Source organism: Lycorma delicatula, chromosome 8, assembly GCF_047948215.1.
Source record: "Lycorma delicatula isolate Av1 chromosome 8, ASM4794821v1, whole genome shotgun sequence".
Taxonomy (NCBI): Eukaryota; Metazoa; Arthropoda; class Insecta; order Hemiptera; family Fulgoridae; genus Lycorma; species Lycorma delicatula.
Window position 1 is genome coordinate 44,712,898 of NC_134462.1, and position 17,331 is coordinate 44,730,228.

General features: G+C 28.4%; 1 protein-coding gene across 6 annotated transcripts in view; it reads left to right on the top strand.

The window, feature by feature from the left end:
• LOC142328614 (uncharacterized) overlaps positions 1 to 16,153 on the top strand; it is a 63,629-nt gene extending 47,476 nt beyond the window's left edge. Inside the window, exons 9-10 of one of the 6 annotated variants that reach the window (XM_075372435.1) lie at positions 7,987 to 8,067; positions 15,350 to 16,153. In XM_075372435.1, the coding sequence (XP_075228550.1) occupies positions 7,987 to 8,060 (74 nt within the window). In that variant the 3' untranslated portion in view covers positions 8,061 to 8,067; positions 15,350 to 16,153. Of the gene's footprint in view, positions 1 to 6,178; positions 6,314 to 7,986; positions 8,068 to 9,059; positions 9,293 to 15,349 lie in introns of those variants that run through there. The other 5 variants (XM_075372434.1, XM_075372431.1, XM_075372432.1 and 2 more) reach the window with 5 other exon arrangements.
• The last annotated feature ends 1,178 nt before the right edge of the window (positions 16,154 to 17,331 follow it).

Consider the following 17,331-nt stretch of genomic DNA (forward strand, 5'->3'; position numbering starts at 1 on the left):
ATATCCGATTCTCTCTTTGGAAAGCTTCTCTAATAGAAGAGGCGCTAACTCAGTTTGCTCCAATTTAGAGTATTTGCCTTCATGGGTGGTGGGTGGGGGTCATGAGCAGCTCAAAATTTTAATTGGGACATATGGTATTGTGATACTTTGTTCTAAAGGTTTTTGCAGACAAGCAAAACAGTATTTAGCACCGAAGAATACCAGGATGTTTGTATGTGTATATGGGCTACTTTTTCCTTAATATCCCCAGACCGATTGGACTAATTTGAATGAAATTTGGCCCAATGATTTCTGTATGTGGGAGCATTGATGTCATCTAATTTTGGTTACAAGTGAGTAAAGAGATACGGTTCTTGTAAGAATTTAGGTATGGTTCTAAGAGTAGAATGTTTTTTTATATAATTCAATACCTCTTAGGAGAATTATGCACTTCTCATTTGTATTGTACCTCTTCAGATTATAAATTAAAAGTTTGAGTGCAAACAATATTAGCCAGAGTTACCTTTGTTTTTCTTGTCATGTTCAATAAAAAAATAAAACATTTAGATTCTAAAATTAAATTTATTTATTAAAATATATTTTATTGAATAAAGTAGTCTAACATTATTATTAGTAACATTAAAAAAAAATAGGTAATGAAACAATGAGGAATTTAGTTATTAAGATTATGATCATAAGAAAGGGTAAACTAAGTAAGGGACAAATCAAAATCAGACTTGTCAGGCTGTATGGTTCAAAATTGTGGAATATGACAAAACCAATGATAAGGGGATATTATCTTTTAATATTTCTTCTTTTTCATCCAAAAAATTAAGGACAATAATCTGTTCTCTGGGTAATCATTACCCAGGGGAAAAATTACAGTAGAATTTTGTATAATGATGAACTAGGTCTGAACACCTTATATTTTATAATATTCTCATGATTTAGTAAATTTAGTATAGCAAGAAGTGTAGTGTAAAGATTGTTCAGGAAGACTAAACATTAAATATAAATAACTGAACCAAGTGTGTAGGGCACAACATATTTATTAAACAAATTGAGATTAAAAGGTCGCTAAAAAACAGGAAAAGTGGCAAATACCAAGCAGTAATATTGTTATTTTAATCTATCAGTATTACAGCAGTATTGTACGATTGTTTACATTGCAAAAATGGAACATTATAATATTTAATTATGATGAGTGAATCCATAATTTTTTTTATGTCAATACTGTTTACAATAGTTTATCACTTGAATTTTATTTACAGACAGCTACAATTCTGATTGCCAATCTTAGAAATAAACCCATCTATTGTTAAATCCACCATATTTACTATGAAATCATTGTTAAATACAGTGAATACTATCTACTTAGTTAACATAACCATTTATGTAACCTAATGTTAGAGGATGAAGGATTATCTCAAATTTTTCTCTGAATATTATAAAAAGATTCTCCCAGGTATTTCTCAAAAAGGTCAACTTCATCCATAAATAAAACTATAACCACTACTAAATAAATAATAACCCGACCGATAAAAGAAAGACACAGCAGCAAGGGACATTTGTTCAGGTTCTCAGGTTCTGTGATTAGTAGGGAGATAATAAACTCTCACTACCCTTGCATTCCATTCCGGTATTTCATTATTTTTTCATAACAGTTTACACATAGTCTAGCAGCTGTATCAAATGCTGCTGTACCATGGCTCCTCAGTTGCTCGTACAGTACTTCAGTCAGTAACTTAAAAATAATCAATTGTTTCAGTATTCTTGATAAATTTCATTTTGTATCAATGAAAAGTGCAAGATGTAAATAATACACAGCACATATTAATGACACAATCTTAAAATTCACTTGTTCCAGCCTTGTAAACCGAAGAAATTAAATTTTGGTTTTATAAACTTATAAAACATGAAGTATCACATCAGAGGCTATATTTTAAGCGAAAGCATTTAGATCAGTATTTGAGAGTAGCACACAAACTGACTGCAGTGCATTATTGGACATGTATTCAATGTACCATAAAATAGTACATAAAGCAAATATTTCATACAATATACCTAATACCCATACTTCTTACAATCATCTAATAACCAAAATGTATACCATGCACTAAATAACCAGATAACATTTTTCTCTTTTTTTATAACTTCTATCATTTTTTTGCATTCATAGTCTCGTACAGCTAAACTTTCAAATTATTATAACTTAGAAAATCATATAACTTAACTCTAGATTCATAAGCCTGTTATTTACACACTATTCATAAGCATTCATCTCAGACTACTCCAGAAATTAACACTTATTTTGTTAATACACACTGAAGCTGTAAAATACATAGGTCAACAGTTATCCATGTGGGGATTTTCTTGAACAAGACACTTTAATTACAGTTCATACAGACTTTCCCCTGATGCTCAAGACACATGAATTGTTGACACTTGAAGCATTTGTACAGCGCCATTCTCCACCTCTTTGAGGAGCAGTATGTACATATTTTCCTCTGTAGTGCTTCTTGAGGTTCTTCTTCAACAGATGGATGCTCTTCTACTTCTTTATTTTCAGATGTCTCTGTAAAGTTGGGAGTTGAAGTCTTTCTTGTAACCATGGAAACATGAGTCCTTTGCTTATTATATTTGCAAACATTCATCATGAAACTGGTTTCCTTTTGTGTGCCACCATGTTATGTACATAAATAACATATGAGTTCACCAGAGTGCTGTTAATCATACCATAAAAGTAGCAGAGAGGCCATCTTTGTGTTTTTCTACTGCAGCTCATGTTACTGGTGATTGAAACACATCAACTGTGCCTTTTGTTGCATTATAAAACATCACAATGTCTGGCTTTCTAGATTCTTCTTCAGTGGTACATCTTTCATGTGTGTTGGAAAGTAGTTAAACTAGTTTATTTGGCTTGGCCTTGTAGAAAACCAAAACGTTTTCCTGGCTATAACAAAACATGGCTGTGTTCGACTTTCTTGATTTTTTGTCTTGGCATTTCTTTGAGATTTACTTTTTGTCTAAACATAATGTCGCCACAAGCTAATTTATGATTCTTTAACATGTCATTTGCTAAAGGGACTGATATAAATTATCCATTGTTATATTCCTGTTAGTGCCATGGATACTTTTGGATACATTTTTCACAAAGTATGCACCTAGAGGAAGTCCCAATGTGTTAGTATGTTTTCCCAGGTAAGACATTGCATTGATCATACATTTTGTTCTTACATCACATAATAGAACTGTTTTAATCTTATATTTATTGGGCTTTGAGGGTAAATACATCCTAAAAGGAGAGCATTCTCGAAAATTGAGCAGTTAATACATCAGAGCTCATCGCTCTGATGTAGGAGCCAGATATTTAATTACTGCAACATGATTCTATAAATTCTTCCCATATATCTCTGATGAGTGCTAATTCAAGAGTTTACGAGCAGGCTGTGTAGCATTGTCATCAAATCTCAATGAATTCAGCAAGAAGTCAAAATAATCTCTGCTGATTATAGATACATACTTGTGTCTAAACAAAAGATCAAATGACTCTTTAGAAGTTTTTAAATATTTTTTATAAAAAAATAAAATATTAGTATTTATTATTTCACTGAACATTTTTACAGTTAACTCAACAGTGGTCACTGGAAAAAAATTACATTTTTAATTGCACCATGAAAGTATCTATCCTATTCCCCCTTACCCATTGGTAGGGGCATAGGATAATGAATTCAAATGTACTTTATATAATGGTTTTTATCTATTTATTTTTAATATTTAATTAGCTTACAATTTACAGTAAAATAGTATAAAATCGCACCAGAATTTTCAGTGACTGGGCATTTTGATCCAATTATGTATTAATTTCTGCTACACCTGCCACTCAATTTTAAGCGGAAATTTAGAACTAAAGTGTGTTTTATGAGGTATGGATTCGTAAAAATTAAGCTGTTCTTAATTCTAGTGCTAGTTATCAGTTTGGTAGTTACTAGTGTAAAGTGCAGTGACTGATCTCAAATCGCTGAAGTTCGTGAGATTTTTTATCGAGCGTAGCGTTTTTTATAATGTTTTTAAGTCTAGCATTGCAAGACTACGTGCAACAGAAGTTGGTTTAGGTTAACACGATCTGCCAGTATTGGTGGAAATCAGCTGTTCTAGTGAGCTCTTAGGTTGACAGACAGAAAGTTTAAAACTCCTGCCAGAAACTTAGATTTATTTTAGTAGTTGTTTAGAAAATTTCTAAATCAGACCGGTAGGTTGTACCACCAGTTTGGTCTAGTGGTTTAATAACTACAAATAAGCTGTAGGCATCTTCTTGAAGAGTACCACAATTTTTATATATGTGCACATATTCTTATGCTCTACAGGATATGGGATTCCTCTATAGAAGATTATGGATTATCTAGTGTATTAAGCAATAACAATTTTTTGAATGTACTTTCATTATCACAACATTCTATGTTTTCTAGTAGCGTAGCACAGGCAAAAATTACAATTACAAGATTTTTAAGGAAAATTTTATATAGGTAGCAGATATAATAGTTACTATGTGTATGTGTTTCATATTCTTTCCCTTACATTCTCTACTTGTTTTTCATTTTATCATATACACAACTTATAAGGGGATACATTTTTATATTCCCCATAATAAAATAAACGTGACTGTGAAAACAACTAATTCTGCACTTATCAACACTAGCCACAAAGAAACCTTTTTTTTCATAAGCAGAAACAGGGAAAGATCACTTGGAATTTGGTCTGGACTTGAATGGGGGCGATTTATTTCTTCCCAATCAAATGATGATAGATGAGCATAATGTTTAAGTAGGTTTATGAGGCCAAGTACAATACACCACAATCTAAGGATGTCATGTCTCTGATGAATTTCAACATTTCTAACAGGTAAAATTAGAGTTAGATATTTGTTATTCATATAATGACATGAGCATTTTTTTAAAACATAAGAAACGTCATGCACAAGCAAAATGTAGTAACTGCACCACTACATCAGAAAACGTTTTACAAGTAAATTTTGTACACACATATCTTAAATGTTGTGTTTCTTATATTTTCTTGTTTCATTTATTCTAGGAATCTGTTTCGATTTGTTTTTCAAGGGATTTTTTTTTATTATTTAGGTTTAGGATTATATTTTATTATACCCACAAAACCAAGGTTTTTCCATTGCTTTAGTGTTCCAAACTATTCATACGGTACTGGATGTCAGATTTCAATCTGCTGTAGGAGGATAAGAAGACTAAGATGACTGTAAGAATAGAAAGATCTTAAAGACACAGTAGGGTTGCATCCAGATGTTTTACTGATGTAATGTATGAGTAACTATTTACTAAGTATGATTTGGGCCATTGACATTTAATCTCATTTCACACTCTTCAATTTTCAGGATTACAATTATCAATTTGTAAGGAGGTCCAGTATTACTTTCTCTTACTTTAGAAAAGTTTTATTAAAATTGAGGTTTTCCATCTTTAATATAGAAATTTACATATACTCACATGACCACAAGAGTAATACAGATGAAATAGTTCTAACAGAATACAAAATAAAAAAATCCAAAATCAAAACCCAATAATAACTACTTGAAAATTAATTCATTTTATTTTAAAATAAAATTTAATATCTGAACCTATTCTTGTAATTCACAGTTAACATTGTCAAAACCTCCAATATTATCCTTAAAAGTGAAAAACCTAAAAAAAAAACTATATACCAATAGTAGACTTTCACTGGATCTCGCTTCATCAGTTGGTACATAATTCTGCAATTATGTCAACAAATAACAAGAACAAAAAAGTAATAAAGATTTAAAAAACATAAACCCTAAAAACCACAAAATTTTTAACAACACAATTTCACTGCCATACTGGAATGATGCAAATTTAAACTATGTAAACACTGTTGCCAACTGCTACAACCCGCTATGTCTAATTAAAACATCATCTTCAAAAAAGATCTGTTGGTTAATCATTTTGTACTTTTGTTGAAATGTATAAATATAATATTTTTCAAGTATAGGGAAAGTGTTTTTATTTGGGTCAATTTTTCATATTATTTTTTTACTTCAAACTATGTGGCAATTTTTAATTATTAATGATTTTACAATATAGTTAATATACTATTTCTTTTTTAAATTCTATTTGAATAACTATTTTAAGATGAAAATATTTTTTTTCTTAAGGTCTGCAAGGTGTCCAAGGAACAACAATGCGACGTACCTTGGATCAGCCCATGTTGTGCCTTGGATCCATATGATAAACAATGAGTTAAAATGTATTTTTGTTTCCTGGAAAATAAAACATGACATTTCACTATACAAACCAGATTTATTTATTAACACATCTTTACATCAGTCATTAAATGCTAAACAGCACTTAACTTTTAAAAATACGTAAATTTGTCTTATCTGAAAAAATTAATAAAGTAGCCTATTTAATTAGTCTGAAGCCTTATAATTATCTGAAAAATATATAGGAAAATCAGTTTATCTCAATAAATAATAAAAATATTGAGCTCATTGTACAAGGAAAACTCTAACAGAAAAAATATATGTGTTCTGTTGATGCTGGGAAGTGCCACCAGCAATAGAAAGAAGAAGTTTACATTCAGTGTATTCCTTTGAAATGTCATAAATATGTTACTTGCCTAGAAAATATTTACTGCTGAAATTCACTCTTTTATAATAATGAACTTCATACATCTAATTAGGTAATTTTTCCACAATTCTTGCAACAAAACAATCTTCATTTTTTGCCTATGATTTTAACTAAAACAAAGTCCTCATGTTCAATTTCCAAATCAAGGCTTTCAAATATTAAGTCTTCTAACTGGTCTCTTTCATTCATTTCAATTAAATTATCTAAATTATCATTATTCATTTCCACTGGTAGGTTGTCAATTCCGTCAGGATCATCAGAATCTTCATTGTCCATAATCAGTTTTTTCTTTGAGGATTTCTTCAAAGTTATCTTTCATCTTTTTTTTTGTTTTGTTTGCTTTTAACTGCTTGATTTCATATTTTTCTGGGTCTGTCAATATTCTCATCTTGCCTTTTTTCTTCATGTGGCTTTTGGGAAAGGCCAAAGTTTCATTAATGATGATGAAAAATCTCAGTTGGTATTTTGTCATTCAGAGAAACGTCTTGCTGTAGTGTGCTATGCTCTGCTAGTGTGTTGGCTTGAGTTTCCTGTCCATCTTTGCCAAATGGTCAATCTGTCACATAAGAAGATAAATATTTTTCCTCTCCAAAAATATTTTCATTGAGTGCGTAGATTCCTCTCACACAAATCCATTCTTAATGATATGTTCTGTAGTAAATGCCTTGTTGGATTGATCAAACCAGCAAGGTCATATATAGTGACAGGTTTTCCAGGGTTCTGGATCATCCAGTCATTAAGGGCAGCATTATAAAATGGCCTGTACGGTCTGAAAATTCCACAGTTGAGTGGTTGGAGTTTATGTGATGTAAAAAAAATGTATGCGATGATAAAAAAATTTAACAAAAAATAGATTTAAGTACATTGTTAATAATCTGTGAAAAAAGTTTTTATTTCAATGCTCCCAAGTTCAAAAAATCAATTTTTGTCAGACAGATGTTAATGCATACTCATGACTAGTCATGGTCATGGTAGTTGTATCATGGTATGGTAGTGTCATGTGCATATGTATGTAATACTATGTATGTTAAGCCTGTATTTGGTCCAATAACTCTGGACCCCCATTGACAGATTTTCTTTAAACTGGGTAGATAGATTCCACCTTAGGGAGGAAAAGAATGTATTACATTTTTGCAAAAATTGGAAAAAAAGGGGTTATTTTGAGCAAAGAGGTGTTCTGTAAAGAATTTCAAAACTTTACTGGGGGACTTCAACAAAAAATATTTCCTACAATAGTTGAAGTTTTCTTTATCAAGATCAAAAATTACCAAAAATTCTTATTTAATATTCACCCCTTCCCAAAAAAGACTATATATATATATTTTTTTTTTAGCTATGTATTGCTTCAGAAAAAGAGTTAATGGGAGCTTTTTTGCAGCTATATTTTCTACATCTTCAATCCACTAGTTCTATGGTAAGAAAAAATATCTTTAAAATTTTTAAAAACTTTTTTATTAAATATAAAATTACTTGTTTGATTTTATTTAAAACTCTTAATTTTAATTTTTGAAGCCTAGATGCCGACCTCCATGGTGCAAGTGGTAGCATCTTGGCCTTTCATTTGGAGGTCCTGGGTTTGAATCCTGGTCAGGCATGGCATTTTCACACACACTACAAATCAGTCATCTCATCCTCTGAAGCAATACTTAACGGTGGTCCCGAAGTTAAAAAAAAAAAAAAAAAAAGATGCTCAACAAAATAAAGTAATAACCAAACTGTCTAATATTAATATAACATCACAATTTTAAAAATATGTTTTTGACTTTTTTAAATTTTGAGGGTTCATGCATCAAGGGACTTTTTTTAATGATTAAATGTTCAATAAAATTGATTCTAAATAAATTAGAATCAAAATTAAAAAAAAAAATATGGGAGCTTCTCCATTAGGGTAGGGGTATTTTAGTGATTTTATTATGGGTAACAGAATACATTTTTAGTATTAAATATATTTAATTGCAGAAAACAATTTGTTCCATTTTGGGGCTCCCTTAATCTAGAGGAAGAATATGAGTAAAATTAGTTTCTAAGAAAATAATCCCTAAGTGGGTGATAATAAATTTAAATTTTAAAAAATAACTTTTTAAAATTGTTTAAAAAAGATAAGTCATAATTCTAAATAAAGTATTATTATTTTCTAGGAAGAGGTTAAAATTTTTGTCTCCTAAAATTTCTGGCGTAAGTTTTTTTCAAAAATGAATTGTAGAACTTAGTTCTACAAGGCCACAAAAGTTATGCCATTTACACTGGTGAAGTTATGCAATTCATTTTTGAAAAAACTAATTGTTGGCTTTTTTATAATCTTTTCATGTTGTTTGAATTGAATTTTAACTAGTTCACTTTACATTCTCTGTTTTAATGTATCAATGTCATGTATTCATAACCAATAGCTTTATTGTTGTTTTTTAGTAGATGGAACAAAAAAAAAGTATATGCCGTTCAAGAAACATAACAGACCCATATTCACAGGATCAATCTAAAGGCTGTAATAATTTCGAAATTTGACAAATCTGAGGATGCAATTGAACAAATATCCTAATTAAACATTATCTTTAATATTCATACTTTTAATTGGCAATATTCTTTCTACGCTGTAATCTTCATTACAGTATAACATACTTATAAGCAATTTTCTTGATGTTTCCTAAATGCAATTTTTCTTGTAACATTACATAAATAAAAAAACTAAAAATATATGTCTGTTACATTAATTAATATTTCTATACCATTTTAATAGGAACATAAAATTGTGGTATAACAAATAATTTTCATTAACATTTGTTAAAACATGGATGTCCAATTACAGTAACATCTGATATTACCTATTTCTTGTATTATATGCACAGGCAGAATTGTACCACCACAAACTAGAAACATTTGGGTTCAGACACAAACTGGATCTGGGTCAAGTTACTAATGTTTTTTGAGCAACTGCTTGTCTCATAGATGCATATTAAGCATTGTAAAAATATTCTGGTCATATTATTTAAATTTTAATGACTTTTTTCTCAAAACATGAGTCTAAACTCATGTTTTGAGAAACAGGAGATGGAATTTCATAACCATCTTTTTAAAGAATTAAAATCATTATTTTAAGTTCTAGTTTTTTCAAGATTTCTTTGTACATACATAAATTCATGTACAGGATTTGGCATCAATTCAAGAAGTGTACTACACTTTTTTTTTGATTTCATCTTGAAATAAAATACTGTTATTATTTAATGTTATCAATTTTTGTGATACAATTCATTTTTGAGTTGTTTTTTGACTATTGCCCAAAGATTTTCAATTGGGTTTAAGTTTGGGGAGTTTCCTGGCCACAGGAGTATTTTAATTTTTTTTTTGTTCCTCAAAAAGGTTTTCCACAATTTTGGCAATATGGCATAGTGTCAAATCTTGTTGGAGCACTCCATTGCCTGGAGGAAATTTGTGTCACAACCCTTTCCTTCAGAATCTTGATATATGCAATACTTTTCAACATACCATCTACTGGAATTAGCAAGAGCCTTCAAATATGAAACAACTCAAAAATTTTTTTTTTTTTTTTAGGGGTGTTTAACTGATTATTGGTTATGAGCCTGATATATTTTTGTCTTCTGCTTTTTTAAAATATGGAACCCTTTACCCCTGAACAAGGTGACTTGTTGGAAAACATAACATTTTTGCAGTCTTCTGTGGTCCAGTTAGAATGTTTTGGCTAACAAGAGCCTTTTTTGCATATTACTGGTGTTGAAAGCTGCTTTTTAGCTGGCCAATGAGCTTTCCATCCAGGTTCAAGAAGTTGGAATCTAATAGTTGTCATGTGTAAATCTGTTCCACTGGCTGCTAATTCTTGGTTTAAGTCTAGCAGACAATTTTGGATCAATTTTGCTTTTTCTCACTAATAACTGATACTGTGTAAGAGTAGTCTTTCTTTTATGACCACATTTGCCTTTCTACTGAGGTGAAAAGGAACCAGTTTCTTTAAACTGTTTTAAAATAGCATTCACTGTCCTTAGTCCAACACTATGCTTAGAAGCTTACTGTCATGTCATACTTGTATGTTCAGGAAGAGAAACAGTTTTTGAATGCTTTCTTGGAGTTATATCTATTATTTATTATATATTCAAAACGCACAGAGCAAAACATATGGAAAAATGATTTTGTAATAAAAATTAAAACTGTTAAATAGCCAAAGAATAACCCTACATTACACATATAACTTAAAGAATAGATATGATATGGTCAACAGTATAGCCACAACATAGAAATTCCCTGTGTTCAGATTAATTTGCACACTACTGTTATGTCAAATGCTGATAACATTTCATAACAGTATACCATTCAAAGTAGAGATTGATTTATTGTACACTAGGTATGAATATTTAGTACTTTATAAACATAACATTCTTTTAAAAATGTATTAGATATTTTTTTTTAAAAATGTACAACTTATAAACACAGATGAAAATTATAAGCAAGAGAGCTATAATGCATTCTTCAAAATTGTGAAAAGTAGCAAGTTGTATGTATATGCTATGTTTTTGTCCAAAACTGATAGTGATAAAAACTATTTTAAATAAATAAAATGTTATAATAACAAATCAAATAAAATATTTGTAATAATATACTTCAACATTTTTCATTTGTTGAAGATGAAAGTGGATTTACTCACTGTTACTCAAAGAAATCTTTTGTAATTGTTAAAAATATTTTATTATAAAATTTAGTTTGATCTGTCATTATAAAAGTTTGTATATTTAATCGAGTTTTATGACTACAAGGCATATTTTTTAAATGGTGTGAGAAAAATGTTTGTAATTTTAAAATATTAATAATTCATAATTTACTAAAATGGGAATAATTTTTACTTTCTGCACAGCAACTAAAATATGCAGTTAAAAATTATCTATGAGTTTTGGTTGAAAAAAAAAACAAATATACAAAACTGATGAGTGAAAGATAAGATGTACGGTTAGAATTTTCTAAATAATGAATGTGGAAAACAAGAAGTGAAAATAATGGGGAGAAGTGGCTTTACTTAGAAATGAGACATTAAGAACTGCAAATAAGAATAACTTTGAAGATAAACTAATTACTGATCAATAGCCAGTTGTTGCAGCCTAAATATTCTTTCATTTTCAACAATTCTGCTGCCTATCATTTATAATATTAGCCATAAAATGGGTGCTTTATCTTGCAATGTGATTGGCCTTATCTTTCTAAATTTCATCAGAGGTTAATGGCCTATAACTAAAAGAAATTGATCAAATGTTAGTGGAATTTCATAGAGAAGTATATATAATATTACAGTACAATACTAATTTTGCCTAATCTATTGGTGATTTGAGTATTGGGAAAATTAATGTGTTGGATAGTTGAACTGTGGCTGATGATCACACAGTGGAAACATTCAATCGTACAAGTATACATAAAATCTCAGTTTATAATGTTTTATTACTGTATTAAGTGTTCTATACCTTCGAATCACATATAAAAATTTCTTATACCTTCTTATATAAATATATAGATTATTAAAACACTAAATACTGTATTAGAACACAATAGGTTGATTTTGTTTCTCTACTTGTATATTAGTAAGGTAATAAGAATAATTTTCCTTATTGTTTATGAAACACTATTAAAAACCATGGATTACATTGGATTAAAAACAAGAAACACATTTTATTGTTGCCAAATCCATATGTATCTGGGTATCAGGACTGTGTACTTACACAGAGAAGTAGGTATGATATGTATGAGTAGTAGGATTAATCTGACTAATAGCACGGCAAATAAAATACATACATTTTGTTTAAATAATTTCTTTATTTAATTTATACTTTATTTGAAACAAGAAATAATTTACATAACATATTCATATTAATTTTGCACTAATGGATATTTACATTTAATAAAATGTTAGGTTTTCAACTCCTTACAGTTGTGTTACTTTATTTTAAGTATCTACATAATTTTTTTTTTATTCATCTAATTTAACTTAATTTTTAGAAAATTGATTTTCTTTCCTCAGGGTAAATAAATTAAGTTAAAAATTATAAATGGTTGAAAGATAAAATAAGGATAACATGGTGTAAAATAAAAGAAAAAAAAAGTATAGTTTTTATCTTTAATTAAATAACAAATAAACTTCTGTAGAAGCATATAAAATATGCATTTTTATTTACTTATTTTACCAATTTATTAGAAAGTAAAAACATCTAATAATATTTTCTTAAAATGATGGTGGAATGTGAAATATATGATTGGTTTTTGGTATTCTTTATAATACTATTTGTTAAAAAAAATAAAAATATACTTTTTTCAAAATAACAAAACAAAGAAAATTATATAAAGTATGATTTTTTAAACATTGTGCAGCTGATACTCTTTTTCTTTTTAGCCTCCACCAGAACCACTATAAAGTATTACTTTAGAGGAATATATGAATACAAATGAAGTGTAGTCTTGTACAGCCTCATGTTGACCATTCCTGAGTTGTGTGGTTAATTAAAACCCAATCCCCCAAAGAACACTGGTATCCACTATCTAGTACTAAATCCATATAAAAGTCTTTACTAGATTATGCCAAAGCCTTTATGAGTATTTGAATCTTAGAACTCAACTTCAAAATCAGCCAATTTGCAATGACAAGTTTACCACTAGACAACCCAGTGGGTTTGCAGCTAATGCTGATCCTCTCCTTTTTAATGTTTCAGCTGCATAATCATGATAAATTTATTTTTAATTACTGAGATCATATTGTTTTTATTCTAACCTTTTGCTTACCTTAGCTTTTGTTTAAATTCAGCAAGTTAATTTTGTAAATAAGAGATTTTTTTGGTAGATGTTTCATGTTAAGAAAGTTTATAGGCTATTACTGTTGAACTCTATCTGCCAAATGTCTATAGAAAGTGAAAACAAATAAATCCTGGAAAAGTAGAGAGTATAATGTATAATGAATGGTGAACTAAGTTGACTGCATTGTAAGTGTATTGTCATAAACAGACAATGAAGGAATAAAGTCTTTAGACAGTAAAAGTATTTGTGTATTTTAATTTCTGATTACTTGTAATTGCAAATGAATTTATAATTTTAAAACTAACAATCTTTGAAGATCAAATTTACAGTCATAGGCGTAATAAAATAGTACAACATTAATTTTTTGAAAATTATTTGCTTCTTTAACTGAATATAAACGAAAGCCATTTTTTTTTGTGGAAAAAGTATGAAAGAAACCAAATTAAAGACAATTTTAAAAGCATTACAAATGAATCCATTTTTCTTGAAAAGGGGGACATTTTCTGAAATACTTACGAAAAGATAACTATTTACACCTATTACCCATCTACAATGTGAAAGAAAATATTTTATTGGGAATTAAAAAATAATCAATTGTTATTTTTCAATGAGCATGGAAATTCTCATGAACTTTGAATTTTTCTTAACGAAATGAATTTTTGGCTATTTTTTCTGTATTATCAAGGAATCTCTACTATCTTCACAGTAACTCTATTTCATAGTGCAGTTATTTTATGGAATAATAATCTTAATGGTTTGTTTAAAGCAGATTTTTCTGGTAAAATGTTACTTCTATTGATTTTGTTTATTTTTTGCACAATCTTTTCAACATAATGTTATATAATCTTAAATTAAGATAACAGTACAATTGTACAGATAAAGTTCATATATTAGTATTACCACAGAATTTAAAGCGTGTTGATATTGTTAGTATAACTGCTGTTAGTATAAAAAAATCCGACAGTTTTTAACACATTTCATTCCCAAAAATGATAGCATAGCCATCCTCAAGAATAGCAATCACATCCCAAACCAGGCTTAATAGATAATATGAGGAATGAAGTAGTTTTCTTCAATGAGTATATTGTTATATCAGCACGCAGAATTTAATAAAATACCACTGATATTCAGCTACATGTGACACCATCACCAAAAAAATAAGCATATAGTAAATGTTATAACTCTTAGAGAAATTCTCTGTGTTTCGTGCAGCTCAAGTACTTTACATGCATCACAGCTGTAAGAAAGAGTTTTGTAAAGGTACAATCTGTTTTTAGAAAAGTTTTTTTAGAATAAAAGTCCAACAAATATGTTTACACCAAAAAATTATATCTAGTTTCATATGCTTGGGAAGTATGCAATCCTAAATAGTGTACGATTCGCAGCAAGACTCCGCACATCACAAATTTGTTATTACATTTAAGGAAATATAGTATGAAAATGGATATAAAAATTATATTTTTAACTCATGTTAAAATCTTGATGTTACCTTGGAGCAGAAAATTTTGATGATTCTTTCTGTTTCATGCAGGAAACTACATGAAACATCTTAAATATTAAAAAAATCATCCACAGTACTAGCTAGGTTAGGTGTATATGCAACTACTTTGGTAGAAATTTATATATTTGAGCTACTCAAATTTAATACTACATAAGGATTTTGTTTTTCTTAAGTTTTTATAAATCAATATATATAAAACAGAATTGTGTTTGTAATATATACATTATTTTGTGTTTCATTTTATATTTACAAATATTATATTATCAATAAGTATTGAAGTACATTGTTCAATTTTTAAATTAGTATAAATAGGAATAATTCATTTGATAAATTAAAATAAAAGACTATAAATCAATATGCCTCAGTTTATTATAAATATATGGCCCTGATCTGAAATTTTTTTTTCTTTATTTTTTAGCTGAGTATAATTCTTTTCAACTGTAAGCCTAGTTAAATTTCAACAGCTCTATTTCAGTTATTAGGTTAATGAAAGGAAGAATTTTTAACTGAAGCACACCAAATAAAATACAACAAGAAGACTGGTATTGAAATTCAAATAAAAGTAACACATAACCTTTTATATATAAGTTTATAAAGCTAAAAATAAATTTCAACAGACTGATTGCTAAAAAACATATTTATACATAACCTTGCCATTTAATACTACAATTTTCGTTTCAGTAAACCAATTAATCTATTATGATGGCAGCTGTCAATGAGTTAACCTTTCTTTTCTGAGTTTTTAAAAGATAACTTTTTCTAAAATATTTTAGGAAAAAATAAATGCCAACTCTAAAAAAACACAAAAATGAAAAAAACCCTGGAAAACCACCTTTGTTGTCTATATTCTATTAGTATAAAAATATTAAATTATAAAAAAAAATTATTTTGATTATAAAGACATTACTGAGCCCTAGGTACGTGGTCTATGCATACATGCAACCTGCTGACCACACACATAAGCATGGTAGTAGAGCTGTTTTTCTATCTCTACTGTTGGGGGTTAGCATTATACTGTAAACTCTGTATAATGTGTTAGTGCATCTGAAACGTTTAAATTTTGTTACTGTACAGTTCGCTGGTAATTACATTGAACCAGCTACTTAAATTTTAAATTAGGAGAATTTTAAATTAGCGATAACTTTCATCACTTTTGAAAGAGGATAGATTTATCTTATAGATTATTTGTATTTAAGTTACTATTGATTAGACAATTATATTTTACTTTTATTTTATAATTATATATTGACACTATTATTTTAATTTTAAATTACTTTTAGGTGATTATTTATATCTTTATAATAAAGTAGACATTATGTAAATATTTTTAATTTTATTATTATTCTTTTAAATAAAAATGTTAAAATATAAAATGTATTATTTCATTAAGTGTTTAAAACATAAATAGTATAGTTGCTTTACTTGTTTGTCAGATCTATTCTAAAATGTTGAGAGGAATTTACATAAACACTATTTTCAGGATGTAAACAAGTCAGATGTAATCAGATGAAAGTATATTATAAATTTAATCGAACCGATACAAAAAAATTCTAAATGCAATAAATTGAGAATTTACTGCACATAAATTTAACACAGACTTTTTAAAAGTAAAATCCTCAGAGTTAGCTCTATTTTCATAAAACGAAGAAATAAATTATTTTTATCAATTAAAAGACTAGAAAACTAGTTAACATAAATTGCCACTATGAACAAGTAAGAAGTTTACAAATATACTCAACCATGTGCGATTGAGTGTTCAGCACGGATGGTATAAATCCAATGCTTTTTCATCTCCCATATGCACCATGCTCTAGTGCATGGTTGTGTTTTTTGGGGTTTTCTAATGTTTTATAATCCAAGACATATGTTGATAACTAGTATACTTAAGTGAGTTAAAAAGAAAAAAAAATAATTCAGCATTTTGGGTTGTATAATTATAGCAATTTCACATTGATGAAAAGCCAGCAGTGAATGTAAGAAAATATGTAACTGCTGTAGCAATTCTATCAAAAGTAAAAGAAATAATAGTTATGTAAAGGGAGTTAATATATATATATATATATATGAATCAGGATTTTGAAATATTATCGCTACAAATAAAAATTTTTCTTAACTGGCTAATAATTACTGCCCAACTAAGAATTTATAGTAGCTAAATTATTAATACGGAAGAAATACAACTGTAAATTCTAGAAATATTTACAGTGTAATAATTTATCACTGTAAATACATTACAGGTTTCAATACTTCCTTTATTAATAAATTATAATGCATAAAAAGAACATTCTTTTTAACATGAGACATTTATTAAAAATTAAAAAAATCATATTCCTAAGTAGGGTAATTTTCAACATTTATGCAACCAAGGATATAAAATTATAATTAATTTTTAATATATGT